General features: G+C 35.4%; 1 protein-coding gene across 2 annotated transcripts in view; it reads left to right on the top strand.

The window, feature by feature from the left end:
* Nucleotides 1-252: 252 nt before the first annotated feature.
* Nucleotides 253-19,049, top strand: part of LOC136032294 (regulator of chromosome condensation-like) — a 61,460-nt gene continuing 42,663 nt past the window's right edge. The window contains exons 1-2 of one of the 2 annotated variants that reach the window (XM_065712568.1): nt 253-363; nt 12,307-12,733. In XM_065712568.1, the coding sequence (XP_065568640.1) occupies nt 349-363; nt 12,307-12,733 (442 nt within the window). In that variant the 5' untranslated portion in view covers nt 253-348. Of the gene's footprint in view, nt 390-12,306; nt 12,734-19,049 lie in introns of both variants that reach the window. The other variant, XM_065712567.1, reaches the window with a different exon arrangement.

Consider the following 19,049-nt stretch of genomic DNA (forward strand, 5'->3'; position numbering starts at 1 on the left):
GAGGTGCCCATGTCTCTAAACCAGTATCATATGTCAACTTAGGTTGCCTCTTCATTGTAGAATTTTCAAGTTAAGTCGCCCGTGTTTTTGACTTTCTCTTTAAGGCTCAACAGGCAAATTAAGCGTCTTTGAAGTAGCTTTCCTTCAGGAAAAATAAAATCTAGTAGAACGATCAGCTCTTTTCGTTTAGTAAATTACGCCCAAAACAGCAATAATGCTTAAAGTACTTAGCCAATGTAGTACAACTGATAACTTAGGTTTTTACTCCAGTGTTCAGAACAACGCTGCCTTTTCCAAATTTTTTTGAAGAAAGAATTTTGCCAAAATTTAAATGCTTGAATAAGAAGAATGGCAAGGAACACGGTATGAAATTCAAAGAGTTTAAAATTGTGATTAGAATTTCTGTAGTTCTTGTAGGAATTTAAAATCAATTTTGAAAAGTATGCTTTACTCATAGGTTGATTCCCAATAGGCTGAAATTCGGATTAGGAAGGCTGCAGGGTCCACCTTGTTCAGGCATAGGCCTACCCAGACTACTTAGGCTATCATAGGTTAGCACAAGCTTAAAATTTAAGTTCACAAAAACTGCTATCAAAAAGCTTGTAAAATATTGGGTTGTTGAAAAGTGAACATGTTAAGCTGGGCTGTTCAAGGGGGAAGGGGGCCAGGCCAGCTTTCCCAGGTGCTAGGGCTAGGGGGTTACCTACTTTGATCGAATTTTTCATTTTAGCTTAGTTTGCATATATTTGATATAGGAGGAATGCTTTGTAATTAATTTTGCCTGTTCACCACCACCCTAGGAATGGCTCTGATGTTAAGAAAACAATCCTTTCTTTGAAATAGGCTATGGAGAAAAATTATCGCTAACACAATTTGACTGTAATTCAACTGTACTTAACCCCCCAACTCACCTAATGTACAAATATAAAGCCCAAATTGTATATTTTGCTTGTATTTTACCATGTATCACTTTGTGTCAACTTGTTTACCAATAAATTGAATCAGCTTCAACAAAATCAAGAAACAGAAGAATGTATAGAAACCATATAATTTGGGCTATATATTTGTGTATTAGGGGGCTCATGGTAATGTAGGCTACAGTAGAATTCCAGTCAAAATTATGAAATAAGAATTGTTTTCTTAACATGTTTCCTTCTCAACAGTCCCAATTCAAGGTTTTACTTGCACATGTGTAGTTGTTTAGCATAATTTCTGATGAATATAAAGAGGAGTATACATCAGTTTGTGAGGGGGAGGGGCAAAGTAATGCACTTTTGGAAATGAGATTAGTAGCCTTGAGTATTTATGGGGTTTTAGTCTAAAGTTAGACTCACTCTAAATGAAATATTATTAAATTGTAAAAAAAAAACTTTAAAAAATCCTTATTCATACTTACAAAGATTCTCAAAATACTTACAAAATCCAAAAATACTTACTTATATTATTCCTAAAACCACTTCATTTTACCATAAGCCCACCCTCTGATGTTTAAATAAATAACCTGAATCAGTTTATATGTTTTCTTTGCATTTCTCCATTTTTTTTATTTCAGTGATGTTGCTTCTTTGGCATTAAATCTGTTTTAACAAAAAAGTAAGGAATAGCAAAGTCTATAGACTTGGTAACCATTTTGTCACTTTACATACCCTGCAAAAGGCTCAAAATAAGTTAAATATTTACATATTGTTCTATATATGAAGGGCTGTCAACATCATGCAAAAAGCAGGGTAGCAAAATAGCAATGTTACTTGGCAGTTTTCAAATTTGCTGACAGATTTTGTCTGAAAATACCATTTTTATATTTGAAAAATTTTTTTACTTAAAGAAAAGCTGTCAAAACACAAGTTGTGCTGCTAAAGTGTCAGCAGCTTTTGGAAGCCTGTCAAATTCTGCTACTGGCAGGCAGCAGATTTGGAACTTTTCCTTACCTGAACCCCTCCCCCCTGTGCTCAAATATATAACCCAAATTATATACTTCCCATGAGCCTTTCTGGTTCTTGATTTTTTCACAGTTGGTTCAGTTTACAGGCACATGGTTTTAAACAAGAGTGATGCTTACAGCTTAAAGTAAAGATGACAATTAAAAAAAAAAAAAAGAAAAAATTGCTTTTTTAATTGGGTGATGAAATTTGAACAAAATATAAATTGTTTTAAGAGGCTTTGATGAATGAATGCCTCTGGGTTGTATAACTCCAACAAATGGGACTATAGTCAAATAGTGAGTTTATAATGGTACTTGTTAATCAAACAAAACACACTCAAGAATAACACTTAGGTTAGATTCCACAAAACTGGTTTCATAGCATACAAAGACAAGTGACAGGTGATAGAATACATTGGACTTGTAAAATTTGGACTATATTTTTGCACATCAGGGGGGGAGAGGCATGCAAAAAGTGGGGTAACATAGTAGTAATACTCCTTGCAGTTTTCATGGCCTAGTAAAATTACCTAAGCTGATTTAAAGTATTGGTTCCCATTGAAGACCTTGTTCTAATTCTCTCACAGGTTCTCACAGCTTCTTTTTTGCTTGTCATATGCCAAAGTATCTGGTATCAAAGGTATCTGGCTGGTATAACACATTGAAAGACTATATTGCCAAAAACCACCCTAACCAGCCTTTCAAATTAAAAGGGGAACAATCAGTTGCTAGTGCTTTCACCAAATTTCCAGTCACTTATTCTGGTAGCATACCTAGTTGAACTCTACCACCCAGTTCAGCAGTTGAGTGCACATTGTCTGTGCTTGACTTACTTCCTGATTCAGGAAATGAATCAATTGAAAAGCCAGACAGTCATGTTAACCCAACAGTCAATAGGTCTTTATGCACCTCAGAGCCTACCAATGTGAACCTTATAGTTATCTCTTAGCCCTCCTCCACCATCCACACCAGCCAATCCCTAGAACCAATGGCACCAATTTTGCAGTGACTGTAGAGTCAGATCAGCTAGCATTAGTTATAAGCCTGATAAAACTTCTTCCACAAAAAAATCAGAATAAAGGAACAACATCATCAAGCTCTATATTAAAAAATATCAAACCAAGTATTATACTTGATTTACAATCAAGTATTTGCAATTCCAAAGCTTTGGTGATATTAACACATAGTGCCAAAACAACAACAAGAGTTCAGACTCTTTTAGACAAGCAGTTGAAGTTTATAATTTTTGACAAAGAGTCTGAGCTTTGGACCCACAATTTAACCTGCACCAACACCAATCCAATCACTTACAGTTTTTCACTTTGAACTACCTTTACTGACTCAAATAAACTTAGGGAGTTCTGAAATCTCAAGATCAAAATAGTCCAGCATCTAGACTTGTCAGCTCATAAGCAAAGTATGCTAGATGACTCTGCCAAAAAGTCCATAGCAGATTCAGCTTATGTATAGAAACGACAGAATGGGGTTGATCTGTGGTCTGAATGCTTATCAGCAGCTTAAACTGGGTCATGGTTCCCAGCTCCAATCTGAAGGCAATATAACTATTGATAGTTTGAAAGGCCTTCCTATAGGTTAAATAAACCACAGTTCCATGTTTGTTTCAAGTCTTACTCCCATTTTTGGCAACTTATTGACTCCCAAATGTAAAGATACCTCAGTACAAATCTACCTGCTATGATATGACAACCACCATTTGCTATTATCACTGACAAGACGATGTCTAATAGGCAAACATTCCAGATTATTGGTATCATTTTTTTTCTTTCTGGATATCTTGATTCTTTTGCTGTGGACTTGCCAGTCATTAGTGAGCATACAGGATTAAACATTGCACATCCTCTGCTCAAAGCTTTGGAGTATCCCTCTCTGACAGTAAAAGATATCAACCAGCTGCTTGCAGGTGGTGCAATGGATGGACAATATTTTACACTTCATATTTCTACTCATCCTTTGATGCTTATTGACCTCTGTGATTGTCCCTGGTATAAATTTAACTGGGATCCAGGGCATCATTTTGAATTGGCTAAGGAAGGTCCCAAAAATTGTCACAGTGAGTCTCAAGTCTTTGTTACCTCATATCTACCAGTAACAAAAAAAATTAGGTAATGGAAAAAGTTTTGAAGCAATGATAACCCTTGGCAAGACACAAAGTGTCAGTTACAAGAAACTATCCTTCTTTTCCACCACTAGGTTTGCTACATACTTAGCACAAGTTATCAAAACTTTCAGGAACAAGTACCCTCTGATGTTTTCCTTACTCAGTGACAATCAAGATGATAATTTGAATAAGATCTCACATGCCAATTTCGTTCATACTTTAGAAGGGATTATTGACAAAACGTGCTTACAAAAGTATATCTAGCCTTTCCCTTTCACTCCAAAATGTGGAGCCCTTACCAAGAAAAGCTATGAATGTACTGAAAAATAAATTGATGACTTTGCCAAAATGAATTGTCATGAAAATGACTGTCAGTAGATTGTCCAGTTGACTCTCAGCTGCTTCCATACTTCTTGAAATCAGTGCCTTCCTTATCAACAGATTTTTTATTCCATGGAGTTCCCATAGTTTTACACCAGAAACCCCTAGTGTCATGATAGATGAGTTTGGTGATTGACAACAATGTGGTTTCTGAGTTGGGAGATTTTGCAGGGATGGCTAGTGAGGCAGTTGCTGTAACTTCCCTGAAACTTTGCAACTTCTTAGACAAACAATTGAATAACGTCAATTCACACTTTTTTATTGCCACAGATAGGTACAACCCAGTTGACAAATGGACTGCCATTGTAGGAAATATATTTGATACCAGCTTGGCTGAGTTGACAATCGCAAATAAAATCAATTTGGACTCTTGGCTGATCTTGAAAATTCAGAGGGTTTTCAAATTTGCCATGAAATGCAGTTTTTGACCAGTACAAAACATGGTTAGATCATTTTTCTAGAGTGAATGCAGATCTTAAGCATTCCTCTCCTAGTATATTGCAAAAGCTTTACTTGTTTGTTGAGCAGCCAACAATTTATGATGGCATTCCAAAATTTTTTCACCTTTTATTGTGCTGCATGTGCAAAACATTGTGCAAATCTGCTATCAGAGTATGGGCAGTATTTTGGACAGACATGCTTGTGGCCATGGTGTTATTTCTGCCACTCTTTACAGTGAGTTAGTTATCCAGTGGCAGAGCCCCCCTATTAATGAAACATGTAAGTCATTCATTGAAGTTGCCTTGGACCGTCACTTTGATTCATGAAGAAGTGGCATTTCTTCTGCACAAGCGATTGAGCTAAAAAACTAAAATTTCATTGCATTAGTGAAGTAGTAGACCAGGTTGGCTCTGAAAAGCCCCGCGTTCCACTTGCTTTTGAATACCATTATGTCCTATAGTCTCATTAAAACTATTATGCAATCCTGATCTTTAGTACTTCAAGACAAAGATATTTGTTATCCTAAAGATTAGTATCAAATTCAATTAATACAGAGCACACATTTAGAGAAGTAACATACTATTCCACTTTGTGAGTGATCTCATACTGCTGCTTCTTAAAAAAAACAAAACAACAAATAAATCTAAGGTAAATCTAGTCTAAGGTGTTATGTTGAAAATACTTTTTGATTTGAACTAAAAGATCACTGAGCTTCAGTGTTGCTATGTGAAAATTTACTTTTAAGCTGTTGCTATCCTTTGTCCTCACGGACAAGTTTTTACTTACTCCACATATCTACAACTGAAAGTGGATATTTTTCCAAATCTTGCGCTAATAGCCAAATTCTTTCAAAACAGTTTATTTGTCAGTTGAAGGAATCTTAAAAGGGCTAGCTATTAAGGTGTACATACAGTTACAAGGCTGGAACATAGAAAATTAGTAGCCTAAAACAGCCACATTACAATGTAGCAGAAATCTTCAGTTTATTTTGGGGATTAGATTAATATCACAGCTTCATGTTGCATGTAACTGCCAGGCTGCCAATCAGTAAAATCTCCCAGAAAATCAAATGGTGCTTTTTATAGTTGAAGTATAGTGATCAACAAGTATCAAGTATGCATTTGGGTATGCATTATTTCAATAATACCAATAGCGTTGGAGTGCACAACTCCATCCGTAAAGTAAAAGCAATAAGCTATATAAAGTATACTTCAGACTTTGAATACTATACTCTGCTAGAGTAAATGTGATAAAGTACTTTTGATAAAATGGTACATATAAAATTATGAAGTATATATTTATGGCTAGTATATAGCTTGCCACTGAATTAGATTACGTTGTTAATTGTGATTCAGAAAACTATTGGTATTTCTAACTGCAAGCTATACTAAGTTACATTTGTAACTTTTACGTATAAAAATACTTTTTGCTCAAAGCAAACCTGCCAAAACACAATTTGTGCTGCTAAAGTGTTGGCAGCTTTTGGAATTCTGCTACTGGCAGCTTTGGAACTTTTTGCAAACCTGATGAAGGGGCTGCCCCACTTCTCAATACCTTCCTCAATGCAAAGAAAGAGATGGTTAATTCGAATAGGAAGCTTTTTTAAAAGTGATTGAAGAGCAAGGTATTGAGGAGCATGCAACCCCTTTGTATACAGAATAATTTCAGTTTGCTTTGAATTTCAATTTTGCTCCTTACTTTCAATTAAAAAAATATTTTTCTATTATTTGATAACGTTTATACTTAAATATAATTAGTATTACATCCTAGCCTACTTGAATAAAATTGCTCTGCTTTATAAGAGTCATCTTAGATTGAATGTAGTCATGATCCAGTCTGTAATATGATTTCTTAATATTATACTTCTAAATATGATTGAGAAACTTTGGGTCTAAGTTTAAAACCCCATGCTAAAGATCTGGCAGCCTTTTCCAGGTTTAGACTCAAACTTAAATGTGGTGACCTGTGGTTTGAGGCAACTGGCGACTGTTGGTGTATTTAAATTGTTAGTGTTATATATGGCAATAGAATTCAGGCTAACCACATACTTATTAACAAAATTGAGACCAATACAATGGTGAAACAATTTACTTTCTAGTCGGTATAATAGAGATTTTACAGTGATTTAATTATTGAAGTGGTGATTAGGTGTCCATCTAATGGGTATGTTAGCTTTAGTATATGATTGGCTTGAGTATTTAAATGATATACAGAATAATTGTGTTTAAACAGGTTAGGATGTAAGTGTGGCTTTTGCTGAAGTTTAAATGTTAAAAAAAGATTATACTATATTGTAGTCAGCCAATCTTAACTAGTCCAGTCCCAACCATCCCCTGCTATCTACATCTTATTTATTCATTTTTACAAAAGTGGAGTAAGCCATAGGCTTGTCTCCTTACAAATTAATAGTTAACAAAACATTAAACAACAATAAACAAAATATAATATATAAGAATTGAAACCCTGGGTATGGATTGTTTAACTAATAGAATCCTTTTTGGAAGGTGTTTGGAAAGGGTTTTAGAATTACCAAAGGACCCTTTCTAACCTTTCTTAAAACCCTTTTCTAATACAATTTTAATTAATTTTGCCATATGGGTGAATAATAGCTAAACTGATAGAAATCCCAAAAGGACAAATTATCAACAACTTAAATAATTCGAAATGTATTAACTAAGTCCAATCTATCCCTCCTGAATTGCAAAGATGGTAGGCTCAAACATCTTATTCTATGCTCATAAAGCAAGCACTTCAAATAAGGAACAAATTTTGAGGCTCTTTTTTGTACTTTTTCAATAAGCCATGAATCAGATTTTCTTGTTGGATACCACACAGATATGCAGTATTCAACTATTGATTTTGTCATTGTCTTATACAGCTTAGTAAAGCTTTGCAGGTTCAGCCTTCGAAACCTTCTTCTGATACAAAGCAAACCGTAATTGGCTTTATGTGATACAGCTAATACTTGTTTACCAAGCCGCAACTGATTATCAAAAACAATACCAAGGTCCCTAATAGAATCAACAGAATGTATTAAAACTTCATTAATAGAATACTGGTATGCTACAGTATTCACTAGATAATTCTCTACATGACATTTTCCCTGATTAATAGTTATTGAATTTCAGTTGCACCAATTAACCAATGCACTTAAATCACCTTGTAAAGAGCCACATCATCTGGGGAAGATTTTCCCTTGTAAAGCTTTACATCATTGGCCCACGTTTTTATTTTACTATTTTGAATTACCTGTGGCAAGTCATTTATAAATATACATAACAGAACTGGTCTTAAGCAACTACCCTAAGGAACTCCAATCAATACACTACACTGGTTAGCAAAGGCTTTGCTAACTCTAACATTCTGTGACCTATGTGTTAGGTAATCTGTAATCCAAGCCAGAGTTCTCAATCCCTTCCTATACTTTTGGCATGTTTTTCAACAGTAGAGGTATTGATACCTTGTCAAATGCCTTACAAAAACCAACATAAACACAATCAAACTTTTGACCCAAGTCAGCCATCATTTGAAAATCATTAATTACCTCCATTAGCTGAGTATTACAAGACCTGTTTTTCCTAAGACCATGTTGTGCTACATGCAACAGGTTATTTTTTTTTTTTAAATAATCTTGGACCTAATCAACAATTGCTTTTTCTATGACTCAAGAACAAATTGAAGTGTTTGAAATAGGTCAATAATTACTAAAAACTGATTTTAGTCCACCTTTATGAAGAGGTCTTCCTTTTTCCATGCAACAGGGCATATATCAGAATCTAAATAAAGATTAAAAAGATAAGCAGGAGGACTGGTTGAGCAAGAAGCCAACTCACGCATGACACCATTTGAAACACCATCAATATCAGGGGCCTTATCAACAGAAAGATTTTGTATAATCTTGTCAACATCTTCAGGCACAATCTCTGGATCATCAGACTCCAACTCATCTTGTAGTAAAGGACCTACCAGCATGGAATTAGGTCGCACTTGAGCTGCAGGATTTACAAAAAAGATGGAAAAGTTTCATTAAGAATAGCTGCTTTTTTCCTGGCATCATCAATAGATTCACCAGTGACTGGATCACCAAAGATTGTAGATGAATATTGGTCATTATTTCCCCTATCCATTAGCATCTCACAGGAAAAGCTGTCCAATATCTCTTTGGACAGCCCTTCAGGGAATCAATGATAGATGACTTTACTGACTCAGCATGTGATCACAGAGCAATAGTTGCAACGTTTCTTGCTCTTTTATAAGCACACCAAGATTTATCATCCTTAACCAACAGATAATTTCTCCAAAGTTTATTTTTTATATGGATATTGTATCCAGGACAAAATTTGGTAGGCTCCTACGTTTTTTACCCCCCCCCCCCACTAACACAGGACCTTGGAATAAATTTTTACAACCCTCTAATACTACATTACAGATAAAATCATATGATGTGTCCACGTCCCTGATACACTGGTGTAGTTTACTAACCATATCAATAGAATGTAAAAACTCACTAAACTCATCACACCTACCTCTAGAACACTATAGACGATTTTGGCTTAGGATTTAACAGAATATTCACGTTAACATATAAAAACAATATCATGTAATCACTTTTGCCTATAGGGGTAAAATTCACGTCTATCTGGGTCGGATGGGTGCTTAGTTATTACAAGGTCTAAAATAGATGGATTTGATCCAATACGGAACCTGGTAGGCTCAGTAACATGTTGATAATGGAAACTATCATCCACTGTTTGAACTAACCCTTGCCCAAAAGTTGTATCAGAGCATGTTTTACTAAGTGATCACCAATCAATACCAATCAACACTCTGTGAAGGCCTATGATAAATAACAACAAAATGAAGATTCTGAGAAAAACTTAAATTTCTCAACTCCAAACCAACAACCTCATACCCTTGATTCTTTTATTCAAAATCAACTTCATTGTATTTAAACCCCAGGGAAGAACATACATAAACACTGACACCTTATCCATAATTTATATTACATATTTAATCACAATCACTTAATTGCTGAAAATGAAAAGAGGGATCAATACAGTTTGTTGGTAGAACTTCAGTCACAGCTATTATATAGGGTTTTTGGCTTTGAACAAGCACAACAAACTCGTCCCATTTTGAAGATAAACAACCAGCATTGTGTACAACAGATTAAGCTGCTCACGCTGACATTTCTGATCTTTTCTAGGGACAAGAATTGATAAATCCAAATCTGAATTGCAGTGGCTAAATTCTGGGAATTTTGGAACAGTCACATCACAATTTGTATAAAACAGTTTTACCCCGTTGTTTAATTGAGTTGTACCTTCAGTAGCATTTCCATTCTGGCTTCCAGTAGCATTTCCTTTTTTGATTGTTAATATACATTGGCATGAGTTCTTGTTGAAGCACCAAGAACTCTAAAAATGGAATCTAATTCTTTAAATTGGTTAATTGGAAACTTACACAACTATAAACATCTTAAAATATTCTAAAAAACTGTAAATTCAATTTTCAAAAAACTAAGGATTTTAAATTTTTATTTCAGTTAACAAATAGGAATAGGTGTATATATCATTGAATAGCTAGAAATCTAAGCTATGTATCGATTTGTTTATTAGTAAGATTATTCAGCGCCTTGAATTATTAGTTGTTGACTTACCTAAAAGAACATCGTTTTGAAAGACCAACTATCCTATTTTGTTGCATTTATTCCTTCCAAATATATATTTGAAAAGTGTCACTTTTTTTTACTTAAGTTGTATCACATTAAGTGTTAATGTTAAATTGAGTATTTTGATTCAGAAACCAAGACAAGAAATACAGACATGATACATCCACATGTAACAAAAAGAACTTGTATTTATCCCCCTAACCTGTTTGGCTTGATGATATGGTTGGCTTGATGATATGGTTGGCAATTAGACTACCCTTATGCAGAATTAGCATGAAATACGTGTAATGGAAAACACAAGATATGTCTTTTCTATCTGATTTTTTGTGGGTTCCTACAATATCTTTAATTTTTAAGTGCAAAAAGCGTTATTGAATTTACCAAATTAGTTTCCACATATTTTATTTTATGGTAAGGTTTGAAAACACTGTAAATTGCACATAAGTTCTGACCTTTAATGTTTTGTATCATCAAAAAGAAAAATTTGGTTTTCAGGTATGAATAGGGCTAAGATGGAGCCAGATGGAACAAAATGTTTTTATTTCATGTCCCTGGTACTTTCAGGCATTTTAATTTTGTTGGTGGTTTGATTATGTGCTACAGGTGATACTATACGATAGAAGTTGTAAATTGGGTGGTACAGTCGTTTTGTTTGGCTTTTTGTGTAAACATAAAAAATTTCTGTTTATTTGTTTTCATGATTAAGTATGGCAACAAGGAGAAATTTTACACTATAAAAAAATTGCAACAGCTGCATAAAAATCAAAAGAAAATCACAGTTTTCAGGTATGAATAGAGCTAAAATGAAGCCAGATGACAAATTGAAAATCTTTAATAACAATTTTGTTGGTGAAAACATTACCCTAAATCCCACCCAACTTCATGAGTTTAGCCCAAAATTTGCGCCTTAATAATAAAAACTGAACAATTCTGATAATGGTTCAATTTTTGAGAATTTTCCCAATCCTGATTAGTTACCTATGACCTTTGCTTTTACCTACTAGTTTCTAGATTGTGAGTGGGTGGATTTTGAACATTTTTCCTAGGGAATGCAAATTAACCTCTTTTCCATGGGTGGGTTAAAATTGCCCCCCCCCCTGGATTTTGAAAATACCTTTGATACAGGATAGTTTTGTTAGTTTTCTTTTAGTATTTTAATTGGCAAAAATTGGACATAAACAACAAAATCGCCTCCCTGCTACATTTTGAAATTTACATTTAGAAACGCCACTGCTCTTCTGTGAAAATCTTCTTTCCTTGCAAGTTTGTTCTTGGAAAACCAGAATTTTGGTTTCTTTAATGATGTGTGTGCTAATAGGTAGAGGTGGGATATTGAGGATTAGTTCGCACAGCATTAAATCACTGAAGATAGTTTTGGTCTTATCACAAAGGTGCTATTTGATGTTGCCTTGACGAATATATCCATTAAACATTAAGTACATCAAAAGTAAGAAGCTTTTGGATGAAAAATTTCTCCTCATGGATGGCAACATCACCTTGATATGCCTTTCCACCTCAATAATTCCAGTTTATTTGAATTAACACATATTATGCATAGTATGTGATATCACACTGTATGTAGGTTAGTTACAAGTGATGCCAACGAACATTTCACTCAAGATGTCATTGAGTGAAAGGCATCAGAAAAAGACTTCGACTATTATTAGTTTACCACTATATGTAGACCTGAAATACCCTGGGTGACCTTGCAGAAACGAATTACTAAACCTGGTTTCAGATAAAGCCTATATGATAATTATTATTCTTTTCCAGAGAGCTAGATCTGTTGTTTCTTCAGCTAAGTCAACATCAACTAGAACTACTAAAAATGAGAAGCAAAGATCTACAACTAAGAACGGAACCAATAAGGTAACCAAGGATGTGAGTGTCACAAGAGGACCAAAAAAGCGATCTGCAAGTGTTGCAGCTTCTTCTAATGAAGAATCCCAGCAGAAAAAGCGACGGTCTCAATCCACTCCACCAAAGCCACTGAAGACTCTTCAAGTAAAAAGAAGTATTACCACTGTAAAACCAAAAGTAAAAAAAGCAGCCAAGCCAATGGAAGTGTTAAAAAAATCCAAGACCCTATCTAAAAGGAAACCAGAAGAACAAACTGCCCCATCTCCTCCCAAAAAGCAGAAAGTGCTGAAAAAGAAACCTGTTGCTGAGCATGAAAAAGTAGAAGAGCTTTCTAAGAAACGTGAGTAACGTTATTTTTTAGTAAAGAAGCGTTTTTTTTTTTCAAAATCTACAGTGAGTCACACCTTTATTCTTATACAATTTCTACTATTACTTCTACTACTACTACTAAAAACTCACTGCAGCATCAAGCCATCTGAGATCAACACAGCTACGCATGTTCTTCCTCCATCCCAATATGTTCAAAGAATCCCTCTTCACACCCCTTGGAAGTTTCAATTTCTCTTAAATCTTTCCTCACGACCTTCTCCCATCCCATTTGAGGACGACCTGTTTTTGTTTGTCCCTAGGCGGTTGGCTGAAGAGGATGGCCTTTGGTAACCCATAATCCTTCATCTGCAGAATGTGCTCTAGCCATCTCAATTTTTCTTTTATTATAGCCATAGGAAGCAGAAGTGAACTACATTTTTCATGCAGGTTTTGTTATTTGGCCAGTCACACGAGTACCCAAAACAATCCGTAGACAGTTCCTCTGGAAAACGTATAACAAATCCTCCTCAATGTTTTGGAGTGCCCACGTATCAGAACCATACTTTCACAAGTGTCATCACTGTAGCTTCCAATATTCTAATCTTGGTTTGCAGACTTTACCTTCCTATTCTTCCAAACTTTTTTCAAATGTGAAAAAACACGTGGTGCCTTGACTATTCTACTTTTAACATCTTCACTGCATCCACCGTTTTTTCTAATAATACTACGTTGTCACAGAACAAACACAGTTTCAGCTGGAGCGAGCATTAAGTAGACCTTAGAGTGGCCTAAGTCGTTAGAATACTGAGCATGGCAAGGTCTATGGAAGGGGGGGGGCAAAACAGAATTATTTTGATATTCTTGGTGCTTCAATGCCCGTTTGTGAATTTGTTTTTAACAATATTCGTTGCACTATTATTCCATTTACCTATCTAACGTTTTTTTTTTTAGTAAAGAAGCGTTTTTTTTTTGTCAAAATCTACAGTGAGTCACGCCTTTATTCTTATACAATTTCTACTATTACTTCTACCACTACTACTAACAAATCACTGAAGCATCAAGCCCTGCCCCGCAAAGAAACATACTTTCAAAAATCTACAGTGTATTTCCACTTCCATTTAAATCCCCAACAGTCCCCGGGAGAAGGACTACAAGTAATGGACTTTTCCCATTGTTTGCTATGTAAGTCCTTTGCTTATTTGCTTCGTTCAGTTTCATTGATTTCTCTTATGTTTTTGAGTTAAGATGTCCCACTACTCAGAAAAGGTGATCGTATAAATATGCAGGGGGCATGTCGGATTTGTAATCAGAAGTTCTAGTGCTCTTTTTAAGATTCAGAATGATCAGAGTGATATCCAGGATTGTTTTTTTAGGTGGTGGGGGGAGGGGCATGAAAACTTTACAAAATTTTCCGGGTGGAGAAACTTCAGAGGAGAAACTCTCTGGAAGAAAAACCTCCAGAAAATTTCAAGGACAATAGAGATGCCAAACCTGTTCGTACAAAATTTGGAATTGCTTCAGTTACATCATCGAAAAAAAAATATTACACAGGCCACTGAAACATTCGGGTAATTATGGCACTTGGTATTAACCAAGTGACATATAGCAATCGCCAATTCTGTCGGTCTGTCTGTCGGTCTGTCTGTCGGTCCCGGTTTTGCTACTTTAGGCACTTCCAGGTAAGCTAGGACGATGAAATTTGGCAAGCGTATCAGCGACCGGACCAGATTAAATTAGAAATAGTCGTTTTCCCGATTTGACCATCTGGGGGGGAGTGGGGGCCCGGTTAATTCGCAAAAAATAGAAAAAATGAAGTATTTTTAACTTATGAGCGGGTGATTGGATCTTAATGAAATTTGATGTTTGGAATGATATTGTGTCTCAGAGCTCTTATTTTAAATCCCGACCGGGTCTGATGACATTGGGGGGAGTTGGAGGGGGGAAACCTAAAACTTGGAAAACACTTAGAGTGGAGGGATCGGGATGAAACATGGTGGGAAAAATAAACACAAGTCCTAGATAGTTGACTGACATAAACGGAACGGATCCGCTCTCTTTGGGGTAGTTGGGGGGGGGGTATTTCTGAAAAATTAAAAAAATGAGGTATTTTTAACTAACGAACGGGTGATCGGATCTCAATGAAATTTGATATTTAGAAGGATATCGTGGCTCAGAGCTCATATTTTAAACCCGACCGGATCTGGTGACATTGGGGGGGGGGGGAGTTGGGAGGGGGAAACCTAAAATTTGGAAAACACTTAGAGTGGAGGGATCGGGATGAAACTTGGTGGGGAAAAAACACGAGTCCTAGATACTTGATTGACATAACCAGAACGGATCCGCTCTCTTTGGGGTAGTTGGGGGGGGGGGGGGTTAATTCTGAAAGATTAGAAAAAAGGAGGTATTTTCAACTTACGAACGGGTGATTGGATCTCTATGAAATTTGATTTTAGAAGGATATCGTGTCTCAAAGCTCTTATTTTAAATCCTGACCGGATCTGGTGACATTGGGGGAAGTTTGGGTGGGGAAACCTAAAATGATGGAAAACGCTTAGATTGGAGGGATTGGGATGAAACTTGGTTGGAAAAATAGGCAGAAATCTTGCATACGTGGTTTACATAATTGGAACGGATCCGCTCAATTGCGGGGGGGGGGGGGTAATTCTGAAAAATAAGAAAAAATTACGTATTTTTAACTTACGAAGGAGTGATCGGATCTTCATGAAACTTCATATTTAGAAGGATCTCGTAACTCAGATCTCTTATTTTAAATCTCAACCGGATCCAGCATAATTGGAGGGGGGGGCAGTTGAGGGGAACCAGAAATCTTAAAAAATACTTAAGAGGTGAGATCAGGATGAAACTGGATGGGAAGAATCAAAACCTGTCGAAGATACATGACTGACATAACTGGACCGGATCTGCTCTCTTTGGTGGAGTTGGGGGGGGGGGGTAATTTTGAAAATTGAGGCATTTGTAACTTACGAAAGGGTGACCAGATCTTAATCAAATTTGATATTTAGAAGGATCTTGCGCTTTAAAGCTCTAATTTTAAATACCGATCAGATCCTGGGACATTCGGGGGAGTTGGAGGGGGAAACCGGAATTCTTGGAAAACGTGAAAATTGGGGTATTTTTATTTTACGAACAGGTGATCGGATCGTAATAAAATTTGATATTTAGAAGGAATTCATGTCTCAGAGCTCTTATTTCAAATCCCGACCAGATCTTTTGACATTGGGGGGAGTTGGAGGGGGAAATCTTGGAAAAACACTTGGAGTGTAGGAATCGGGATGAAGCTTGGTGGATAGAATAAACAAATGTCCTTGATACGTGATTGACTGAACCATACTGGATTCGCTCTCTTTGGGGGAGTTGAGGGGAGGGGTTCAGTGATTTGGCGAGTTTGGTGCTTTTGGACGTGCTAAAACGATGAAAATTGGTAGGCGTGTCAGGGAGCTTCACAATTTGACTTGATAAAGTCGTTTTCCCAGATTCGACCATCTGGGGAGCAAAAGGGAGAGGAAAAATTAGAAAAAATTAGGTATTTATAACTTACGAGTGGGTGATCGGATCTTAATGAGTTTTGATATTTAGAAGGACTTTGTGACTCAGAGCTTTTATTTTAAATCTTGACCGGCATTAAGCCTCTTATTTTCCTTTTTAAATCAATCTATTGATTTATAGAATTTTGCTAGAGCTCATACCATATGATCTCTTGGCTCTTAGCTCTTCTTGCCTCGTCACAAGTGCCATATGAGCTCTTAGCTCTTGTTTTTATTTTACCGTTTTATTCTTTAGAGCGCTAAGGGTATTAAAATAAAAACAGCTTTTATTAAGATAATTTTATTAAAATAAGGGTATTAAAATAAAAACATTCTGGTAAATAAAGCTGAAGTTGTCCACTGGATAGATGTTCTTGTTGCCCAATATTACATATTAACATATAACAAGGATAATCTGCCCAATTATGTTACGTGGCCCTAGGAAGAAATTTACTTGAACGAAGAGGGAGGGGGAACAGCACATTTGAGAGGCATTCAAAAGTATAGAACATGCAAATTGTTTCAAAGATTAAGATTTTATAGAAGAAATTATAAAAACCCAAGAAATTAAAGAAATAATAGAAGAATATAAACGTTGTTGGATTTTAGAAGACCTATGCCTAAAGCTTGTTTGATCATTGATGGATGTTGACTTTTAGCAGAATGGTGAACACAGTCCATATGTATCATGATCATTTTAAAACGTAACCTCTGGTATCTTTGTTTTGAACTGCTGCGCTTGCGCACTGTCAAGCGCATGTGCATGTATGATGGGTATTAAACACTGTAGGCTACCACCTGTCTCAAATTTGAACAAACAGTACCGTGGAATGGGCTTTTACTGGATGAAAATGATTGCCTTACATCACTTTCAACTAATCGGTGGCGTTTTTTACTGACGTAAACTATTGAAAGGGGAAAGGAAATGATTTTTTATGCCTTTAGTCAAAGCTTCACTGACAGCCAATGAAAACGCCTCTTTCTCAAGTAAAACAAGAATTCCACGTTACTGTTGGTTCAAACTTGATACTAATGTGCCTTTAAATTATTAAATTGTCTTTAAATTAAGTTGGGATTCCTCAAAGATAGCGTTTTTAGGTCTAAATATTAGCTTGGGCTGTATGTTGTAGAATATATTATATCATTTTGTTTTGTTAGATATTTGTGTTTTAATCATAACCTCGCCTGCCTTAGGTAATATTAATGATGTTGTGTTATTTCTAGTTTTTTTTTTATGTTTGGTAATTATCTAAGGGTGTGCCTTCGTCACATTCACGTAAAGGAGGCAGCTGTTTCTTTTTTTGGGTACTTTTCTTCCTTTTTAGGTTATGTCTTATTTTTATTTTCTTCTTTGGGATTTTTTCTGTCATATCTGTACAATCAGGGAATGTACAGGATTAAACTAATTAGAATTTTGCTAACAGAAGAGAAAAACTAACAGGAAATACTTTAAGCGCCACCTGGTTTTGTTTTCTGCTTTGAAGAAAGTATGATGGTCGCTTGTCTTGTTGTGAATTTGTCTAGTTTCGCTGGGTAATGCTGCACTGTCAATGGCATTTTTAATTCTTACTAAATCCAAGTTGAATAACGTAAAATCCCTTTGTTGTCAGTTCCCTATCCCACACTATTTGTATTAGCAACATAATTATCCTGCACAATTTGCATCAACAACATGAATAATGTTGAACAGTCAATGGCATTGGTAATTATAATTCTGACTAAATCCAAGTTAAATAACTTAAGATTTCTTCATGCAACATAATTGTGCTGCACTATTTTGCATCAGCAACATGAATAATGTTGAACAGTCAATGGCATTGGTAATTATAATTCTGACTAAATCCAAGTTAAAAAACTTAAGATTTCTTCATGCAACATAATTGTGCTGCACTATTTTGCATCAGCAACATGAATAATGTTGAACAGTCAATGGCATTGGTAATTATAATTCTGACTAAATCCAAGTTAAATAACTTAAGATTTCTTCATGCAACATAATTGTGCTGCACTATTTTGCATCAGCAACATGAATAATGTTGAACAGTCAATGGCATTGGTAATTATAATTCTGACTAAATCCAAGTTAAATAACTTAAGATTTCTTCATGCAACATAATTGTGCTGCACTATTTTGCATCAGCAACATGAATAATGTTGAACAGTCAATGGCATTGGTAATTATAATTCTGACTAAATCCAAGTTAAATAACTTAAGATTTCTTCATGCAACATAATTGTGCTGCACTATTTTGCATCAGCAACATGAATAATGTTGAACAGTCAATGGCATTGGTAATTATAATTCTGACTAAATCCAAGTTAAATAACTTAAGATTTCTTCATGCAACATAATTGTGCTGCACTATTTTGCATCAGCAACATGAATAATGTTGAACAGTCAATGGCATTGGTAATTATAATTCTGACTAAATCCAAGTTAAATAACTTAAGATTTCTTCATGCAACATAATTGTGCTGCACTATTTTGCATCAGCAACATGAATAATGTTGAACAGTCAATGGCATTGGTAATTATAATTCTGACTAAATCCAAGTTAAATAACTTAAGATTTCTTCATGCAACATAATTGTGCTGCACTATTTGCATCAACAACATGAATAATGTTGAACAGTCAATGGCATTGGTAATTATAATTCTGACTAAATCCAAGTTAAATAACTTAAGATTTCTTCATGCAACATAATTGTGCTGCACTATTTTGCATCAGCAACATGAATAATGTTGAACAGTCAATGGCATTGGTAATTATAATTCTGACTAAATCCAAGTTAAATAACTTA

Source organism: Artemia franciscana, chromosome 10 (genome assembly GCF_032884065.1).
Source record: "Artemia franciscana chromosome 10, ASM3288406v1, whole genome shotgun sequence".
NCBI lineage: Eukaryota > Metazoa > Arthropoda > Branchiopoda > Anostraca > Artemiidae > Artemia > Artemia franciscana.